The 9,289-nt window shown below is 41.6% G+C and overlaps 1 protein-coding gene across 1 annotated transcript in view; it reads right to left on the bottom strand.

The window, feature by feature from the left end:
- Nucleotides 1–3,915: 3,915 nt before the first annotated feature.
- The window catches only part of LOC138582122 (zinc finger protein 813-like), a 159,339-nt gene continuing 153,965 nt past the window's right edge, over nt 3,916–9,289 (bottom strand). The window contains exon 6 of the mRNA XM_069653114.1: nt 3,916–5,303. Within this exon, the coding sequence (XP_069509215.1) occupies nt 4,684–5,303 (620 nt within the window). The 3' untranslated portion in view covers nt 3,916–4,683. The remainder of the gene's footprint in view (nt 5,304–9,289) is intronic.

The following is a 9,289-nucleotide window of genomic DNA, read 5'->3' as shown; positions in this document are numbered from 1 at the left end:
TACTTTGTAAATTAGGATTTGTTTGCTTTAGACCCATTCGTTTCTTTAAATTGACCAGTTCAAAGGGAGTCCATCAGTCCTTCTAGAACCTTTTGTGCTCACAATATACGAGGACTAAGTTCTACTTGTCAGTATTCTGATGTCATAAATAGATTGACTAGCATTTTGTTTCACAAGGTAGTCCCAATTCTTGTTAAAGGGGGAAACTAGTTGTTACTTCTGGTTGTTATGCGACAATTGTCAAAAAGATAGATAGTGGGGTTACGTTTTTCTGAAGTTGTAAATTCTTGTGTCTTCTAGTCACATCTTTTGTTAAATCCTCTGCTTCATCTCAAACACTCTGCTACTCTGGTAGCTCAACTCAAACATTTGACACTGAATAGTGTGAGAAACCTGAAGGTGTCTCCCGGTCTAGTCCCCGGGGATCTGTCATCCAGGTGGCCAGGACAAGGCCATTGCTTTTGGATCCAGTTGATGGGGGTGGACCAGTGCAGGAGGAGTGGGAGTGGGACACCGACGGGTAAGATGCGGTATCCCCCTTCTTTAGACACCTTTTCCCCATTCTACCACGTAGGATATTCCAAAACACTGCCCCCCCCCTTTTGCGACATGAACACTTACGCACAACACAAAAGACAATGGACTAACACCAGAGCCGTTTACCTGACATGTCCCAATACAAGGGCCAGGCAAAGTCAGGAAATTGACCAGAATCACACACGCACTTGACCGCACTTTCCCTTCCCCACAGGGATAAAAAAGTTGACAGCAGACTATGAGCAAGGCGGACCGCACAACGTGAGAGCTAACTCAGCACAGCTATTCAAGAGGAGGAGAAAGACGGCGCGAGTCGAGAGGATACCAAGCAGAGAAGTGACCTTGCCCTTTTCGACAGAGACCCGTGAAGCCTCAGGAGAAGGAATTGTAAGACCGTGAACAATAGCCAGCGTGTGTTGCAGCAGATGTCAACGGTGCCCGTGTGCCTCCTCTGCTGTCAGCCAAGCTGGGGAGAGACGCATGGCCCAATGGTATCGGCCATGAATCTACAGACAAGAAAGCAAAGCAGTTCATCACAGCCGGTGAGTCGAGGGGAGATCCGATAAAGAAACCGAACTGTGTTGAACGAAAGTAGCAAGCTGCTAATTTAACTTTCAATAAACAAAGAACTGTTGGTAAAAGAATTGGGGAAAGCCAGCAAAGCAGAATCAAACACCACGTGGGTGTTCACTCGAGAAACGGTAGGCGATTACCCCGATATTTAATTACAGTAACCAGAAGGTCATTTGGGGGACTTGTAAAATCCTCCATGCAGGCAAAAGTCTTTGACCGACAGATGATTGTGAAGCAAAGGGAAATTAATCCTGCATGGTGAAGAGACATTAAGACTCGTGAGTGTAAGAGTCTAAAGTTACATGAACAGTGTGTTGACAGAAGTGAGCCCGGAGGACAGATGTCCACAGTGAACTGTTTTTGCAAAAGTTTACAAGAGTGAACCCAAAGGAGGAAGGCTAGCGATTGAAAAGGGGACCGAAAGAGGGAGGTCCAGGAGTAGAAAATCACCACCCGTAAGTTTGTTGAGAAAGGAACTGTTAAATTGAGTTGACAAGTACGACTGTGAGAGGTCTGCACCCGGAAGAGAGGGACCCAGGGGTGAGACCATCACCCAAAGCTATACGTGGAACAGAACTTTTGTGTTTGTTGAAAATATCAAGCCCTCGAAGGCAGGAGACTTTTCATTGAAAAGAGACTTAACCATCGAAGAACCTGATAGTGCAAACGGAACTGTCAACTCGTGCTGGGAAAGCTCAAGTGTGTGCTGTGCTCAGGAGACCCACCTTGTTCCGTGCTGAAAACACGGGGAAGTGAGACCCTGGGCAATCACATCCTGACTTATTATTTGTGAACACTTTTTCCTTTATTAAAATCCCTATCCCACACTCTTTCTATAATTAGTTGTAAGGATTTGGCAATATGTCTTTTTAGCATAGGCCTTTTTACTTTGACAACACGCCACAAGGACTGCCTTATTTTTTCATTTGATGGTCATAGTTTGCTCCAATCTTAGATGTAGGTTTAGATTAGGCGTTTTTCCAACCTGCATGTTGTTTAAATAAACACCCTTGAAGCATGATCACTTGTGTCTGTCTTTACTGTTGCCACCATGAGTTCCTTACAATAGTATACTATGGGCTACGAGTTCGGCGGTGTGGCCAAAAATGTTGCTAATGCAGTGGTAACATAGTTACCACTGCATTACCGCACAGGGTTTGGAGGTAAGGTGGAGGAAAAATCTCCAGCAGAATGTAGGAGGTAATTCCTCTTGCTTACTGCTCAAAACAGCCAAATCAGCAGAATTACCACCAGCAGTAATTCTGCTGAAATCCCCATGGAGTCCTATGCACTTCAATAAACGGGACTAACACTGCCTACCACCAATTGTAATCTGCTGGTAATTCTGCTGGCCAAGTGGGGCTAACGGTAAATCCGATGGTGGTATTTCTACTGATTTGCCACTGAAATACCACTAAACTTGTAATGAGACCCTATGTCTCTTTGCATGGAATAGTATACTATAGGCATCATTACTAGTTTGCTGGTATCTGGGTGGTAAATCCACCCAGATACCACAAAACTGTATTACTGTTACCACCACTTGGTCTGGCGGTATTATTTTGGAGTCCATAAGACTCAATGGGGCATTTTCTGGCTGAATAACCACAGTGGTAATTCCACCACGGTAATAGTGTGGAAAATGGGTGGAAAGTTGGAGGTGAATCCTCCAACTGGTAATGCAGCGGTATGCGGTAATACTGCAGTATTTAACCCGCACCGCCCAACTTGTAAGTGGTGGTATTTCACAGTAAATACACCAAAATACCACCAAATGGATTTACCATTACCACCACTTGGTCGTGCAGAATTAACACAGGATTACAAGTGGTGGTATGATGGTGTTAGTCCCCATTTATGGAGTCCATGGGACTCAATGGGGATTTCAGCAGATTTACTGCAGGCAGTAATTCCGCCAAAATGTCATTTTTATTTTGCGGTAAGGTGGTGGAATTACATCCAGCATTTTGCTGGAGGTTTTTCCCCTCACAGCACAGCCAAAACCATAGTTGGGTGGTGTGGGAATGCAGCAGTAAAAGTTACCACTGCATTACCACCCATTTTAGCTGCACTGCCCAACTTGTAATGTCTGTTTACATACACCTCTCTCTTATGGCCTACAACCCTTTCAGCCTGCCCTTCTCCAATTTCTACCATACAAAACCTCAGGTGTAGACTAGATCAAGACCTCACTATCAAACTCAGATTATTTCAGAAATATCCTCGTTTCATCGGCTTCACCCATGTGCCCACACCACCTCTGTTAGGGTATCTGTTCAGTCATGGTCAGACGGCAGCAATGCACTCTACTTTGGCCTATCTATTACTCGTCTAAAATATAATCTAACCACATTTCTCCATTCGACACAAAACTCCACCGGTTAGTTATTAGCCACAGGCTAATTGTTATTGTTCTATGCAGTCTCCACTGCTGCTTCTACTCTACTCGTCTCTCTTTTACCTGACAGCATCTTCTTAAATATGCTCCTTCTCGTTCACTTTGTTCTTCACATCAACCCCATCTCACTGTTCCCAGATAATGCTTTACTCGCAGTGGTATATGTCTTTCTATTCTGGCAACTAGAGAATGGATTTGCCTTCTTCTTAAACCACACTTTTTCCAGTCTTCTGGGCTTCAGCAACATCTAAAAGCCTACATGTATTCTTCTCTCAGTTAATTCATCATTGAATCCCTCTTTTCCCCTGCATTAGCCCTGGTGTCAAAGAAACGACTCTCTGGGTGCACAAGCACAATGCAAATGCTTCTACCATAACATACAAAATATTCAGACGGTGAAGAATCACTTATCCTTTGATCAATGGTAAAACACCAATTTATTTAAAAATGTCAATGCTTTGTCAAGTGTTTCTCTAGTTGTAATCATCGCAGAGCTGTGCCATATGTTTGGATACATGTCTTGACATAAATACATTTCATTCCCAAGTCCCAACATGCGATGGTGAGATTGTCTATTATGCCTGGCTGAACAGAAATTGGGAACATGCGTTTATGTTTTTGTGTCAGAATGATGTCCCATCCAGCCCTTCTTCTATGGAATGACAATAAAGAGTCACATGAGTACCGTCTTCTACATTAATAGTTATGATGCGGCCTGGATGTGGCTCTTCACGCACAGCCTCTTTTTATTCCGTCTCCCGTTACCTTACTTAGCCCGGCACTGGAACGAGTCAGTTTCAGGGTAACGCTATAACTGCACAGAACTGCAGAGCAACTCAGTACTTCAGTCTATGCACCAAATTCCTTTCAAACATCTGCTGTGCAGGTTACACTTCTCAACAGTGCCGGATTTATGATTTCCGTGATTTTGGATGCTTTGGTCTGACGTTTCTAGAAACATTCTTGAAAGCGATGTCCACTATTTTCTTCATGTTAGTGCCCTCAAATTGGATAACAGTTTTACATGCATGTCACAGAAAGCATGAACCTTATATTTGAGCAAGGGCCTGTTAGATTAATATCTTGAATCCCAATTATCTCAAATTAGGAACAGTCTTTGCATCTGTCATTAGGTGGCAGTAAGACATATCTTCTGACTAAAGATTTGTTTGCAATTAGTAGCACTGATCTGGTGTCTCTCTTACGTGGTTTCTTCTCTCATGGAATGTAAGCATGACCTTACGGGCAAATCCTTTCCCGCAATGTTTACATTGAAAAGGTTTTTCCCCTGTGTGGGTTCTTTCATGAACAATAAGATGTTCCTTCTGGCTGAAGCATTTTCTACATTCATTGCACTGGAAAGGTTTCTCCCCTGTATGTATTCTATAGTGCACTTTAAGATTTTGCTTCTTACTGAAGCTTTTCCCACATTCAGTACATTGGTAGTGTGTTACTTCATTAGACGATTTCCTGTGTCCAATAAAATATTGCTTCTTCCTAAATGTTTTGTCATGTTGTCTCTGGTTACTTTGCCTGTTGTAATAATTGTCTGATCTTTGCATTTGGCTGGAATCCAGATGAGCATCAGCATGTGCTGGAATAGATAAACCACTGTTGAACTGAGTAATGTTCTCTCCTAGTTCCCGACTTATTTCCGAAAACAAAAGGGCTCCTTGCCCAGAACTAATGCACATATTTGATATGTTTTTTCCAGATAAAGCTGTCCCTGGTGATTCTGTTGTATTATGTGTTACATAATTGTCCACTGTATTGTTTCTGCTCATGATCTCGTCACCTGTGAAATCAACATGAGAGAGGAAATGTTAGTGTTTAGTCTTAAAGAAACATGTTTATCACAATAAATGATTGACCATAACGAAATTAGTAATAAAACATTCCATACATACTTATCTACCAATACATATTGCAAACTACATTTATTATGATGCTGTTATTATGAAATGACATGGTTTATCCATGATATTTACACTGAAAATAGTCAGAGGCAGATTTTACAACACAATAGAACAATATCTCTCCCAAACAGATTCAATAATTGATCTTCTCAAAAAACAGGCCTGGATCTGTAGCTCTAGTTAAATGTAACACTTTACAAAAAAGACCACAATAACACAAACATTTTAGGTATGAACAATTGGGATTGAGAAGAACAACTGTACAGATCTATGAATCATATGGGTAAAAAAATAAATACCATGGCCACGTGCCAATATTATCTTGCTAACCTTATGGAGCCTTACGTATATCAGTCCCCTGATTTAAGCTTTCCCGTATTGGGGGGGTCGTTCTTTTTCCATTGCCGCTGCACAGCTTTGGAATCCTCTTCCCTTTACTCTTCGTGTCATCCGAGACCATCTGTCCTTCTGCCACGCACTTAAGAATTTTCTATTTTAGTTTTCCTCTTTCCACTGCCTGTGTATTCCGTCTTTCTTGGCGCCATGATACCCTTGTCGGTGAAGGCTGCGCTTTACAAGTGTTATAAAATAACACATAACCTGAGATATATGCTTTACAATTGATGTTCTTTACAGTTTTGCAACTTTAGGTTTACATTCAGATCAGCAGTAGGTTGAGCCAAGAGTGATACAGACACAATACCACAGAGGAGGCCATGCAGTGGCTGCCTGTGTAGTCAATCTGCTTTGCACGGGTTTCTCCTTGAAAAGATTTCATAAACTGTGGTGAAACGATTCTATGAGAATATTTCCCAAAGCATGTGTCCGAAAAAAAACCAAAATAAATAATTTGTTTCCTACTCCTTGACATTGTTTGCATGGAGATTTCCTCTCGCACCATAGCCCCTTTGCACTTACACTTCCTACCCACTTTCATCTACACCTATCCCCATAACCCTACTGAGTCTTCTAGCCTGTAAAAAAACTAAAATGCATTTCTGATTTGAATGGAATTTTGTGTAATTTTGTTTCTCTTTCGGGTTTAACACATGCACCAAGCAAACGTGGTACTTTAATTAATTAATTGAGGCACTTTGGCACCCAGCACCTGGCTTTTAACAAATGCTTTGAAAAGAATGGAGGTTTAACAAGAAGAAAAAAACGGTACGAATTAAGTTCTTGAAAAGGACTCCGAAACCTGAAGGGTTTGAACATGACAGCATGAGTGCTGAGCCCTAATATCAAGGGAAATCATATGCCCTGCACCTTTGCTTATACACATTATTTGATCACTTGCATGGTGATGCGACCAACTAATACCAGGTGGTAGTAGAATCTCGCAGTTGTTCTAAGTCGTGATTGGGATTCCCATCTCTGCCTCACACTGAAATGCTGCTCCATCTTGCAATTGAATTTCAAATAAACCGCTTTGAAGATAAACTGGTGGAATATTTTGGTGAGCTACAGTGTGATTTTTATGTTGCCAAAATTCATTATAAAACATTACTTGGACCTTTTAAGTGTGTGCCATTTAAAGGCTACATGATCCTCCCTTGGAAGATCCACCAACAAGCCCTCAAGTGTAGTCAGATGATAGCCAGTTTACTGCTCTGCTGTAACTGCAGAAATTGATATATTCAACCCCAAGCCCTTAATTATTGACGCTGATCACTGCACGGGGTGAATGCAGGTTCACTCTGGATGTATTAGTATACCTCATGCGGCACTAGCATACCTCATGCACACCATAGCGCCCACCCTTTCAAATTTGTAAGTGGCCTCCGTGTGGCAGTGAAATGCTGGCGCACTGTCAAGTTTCTATTAAATGTTTTGGTTTAGTTTAAAGATTTTAACTAGGCTCACAGCAGAATTATTTTTTGTTCTTGCAGAAAATGCGTGTAGCTCAACAATATTAATTGTCAAACAGTGGTATTGTAGTAGGAAACAAACATGTTACCTTTGTACTTTGGAGAAGACTCTTTTGTGTATTGGTTGTTCCCATCGACCTCAATGTCTGCCTTACTTAAAGCGGTGGATAAAGGAAACTACTGGAACTCAGGGGATACTGAGAGTGAACCAACTATGAGTCCTAGTCTTGTTCGATTGCCTGAAATGGTTGATTAATCTCCAAGACAAGAAGCTTGGTACTTATGGAGTAGGCTGAATCCCCATAATGCAAGACTGGCTAAGGAAAATGTGGGAGTTTGTGGCACTGGAGTGGGCAATGTATAGGACGGACAATAACTTAGTGTGCTTCGTCACAGACTGGGGGCAGACCCTGGCGTTCCTCAGGGAAGACTTCAGAGCCCAATGGTGTCCTCAGCACCTGAAATTACTAGACTTATTTTAAGATGGTTGCTGTTTCGCTGCAGTTTTTCTTACAGGTCATGTACGGGTACATGCCGGGAGTGGTGAGAGGGAAGAGGGGAATTATATACTGTTTGCAGAAAATCAATAAACAGAGCTTTAAAAAATAAATTCAAGAATTATGTTTAATTTCTCACTTTAGTAAAACAGAGGACTGCCTCCTATTGATTCCATACTAGTGTGCATGATGCCCAAGGGTTCTCTATCGCATGGATCAGTACAAACATTTAGGATGAAGGATCAGAAAAATGGCCATCATATTTGGTAGTCCTGGGCACAGGACATGCGAGAGAATATTGTTGATTTAATGAGGACACTAAAACAGCTTAGCATTCTCAATGGATCACACCTTATGACTCATTCACTAAATGGTAAAATCGAGAACAATAATTAACCTCAGTGGACATTTTTAAAAAATTGGGCTTCAGACAAGGCAACCAGTTTTGGACCGGTGGCAGAGAAGGTGGGATAGTATACTGCTGATTTTGGGATGGGGCAGGGTTAGACTGTTCTGAAAGTGGAGCTCATAATAAGTTTGCAACTTAAAGAATCTCTGTAGATACATAAATCTAATTTAAGCAAGCTTGAAAGTATATCGAGCAACATTTTAGATTGCTATACATAATCTATTTGCCCAATTTGATATTGTAATGTTGAGTGAAGTAAATGGGTAATGGTACCCCATTTCATCCTCTATCCTTTACTATTGAGATTTCTCTCTGTTAGTGGGCAGTAGAGATAAAGAAAACATGTTTGCAGGGTTTAGCCTCATTTGTAGGTCTTGTTTCCTGTAACCTTGTTAAAATTGTCATCGTACTGCTGGTAAAATCTATGTGACCCTAAAATGGGTTTGGGTGAATAATCTTTCCATGAAAGTTCATTAACGTGTTTGGGCTTGCCTTTATCTCCATATATGTTTCTACGGCCATCTAAATGAACTAAGAGTACCCTACTCTTTTTCCCTAATTCCAGAGCTATGAGGATAATTTCATACACAAGCACATCATCTCCTTTTGTGGATCACTGGAGTCAGAGTAGATGCATTAGCAAATCTCCAAAACCAATTGATTGACAGTGCATTGTCAAGCAAGCTCTCCTGTGTTACCTGGAGGTGAGTTTTGGGAGCTGTGAGTTCTCCATTGTTGCACAGAAATCTAATTTTGGTCTGCGCCACTTGTGGAATATTACGTGCAATATATCCCTGGTCAGACATCCACAGACTTCCACTAGCTGTTGACCTTTTATCGTCCAGCTGATTTTGTATGTCTGTATGGGATTCGGCTATTACAGATATATCCCTTTCAAGGCACCAATTCTTCTTTGATATCTTGGATAGCGGAGGGGAATGGGTCCACGCCCCCTGCTTTTGTATGCCATTTTTCAAAAAGCTTCACAGTTTTGTCTGTTGTAATTGGCATGCGGTTGTGTGCAGGCTGTGTCTCAAAAGAACTGGACCATTAATAGTTCCAACACAATGAGGTGTAACTGTCTCTGGATG

Source organism: Ambystoma mexicanum, chromosome 3q (genome assembly GCF_040938575.1).
Source record: "Ambystoma mexicanum isolate Mex_15411 chromosome 3q, UKY_AmexF1_1, whole genome shotgun sequence".
In the NCBI taxonomy this organism is placed as follows: domain Eukaryota; kingdom Metazoa; phylum Chordata; class Amphibia; order Caudata; family Ambystomatidae; genus Ambystoma; species Ambystoma mexicanum.
The sequence above is the reverse complement of the archived record's forward strand: the minus strand, read 5'-3'. Positions and strand labels throughout refer to the sequence as shown.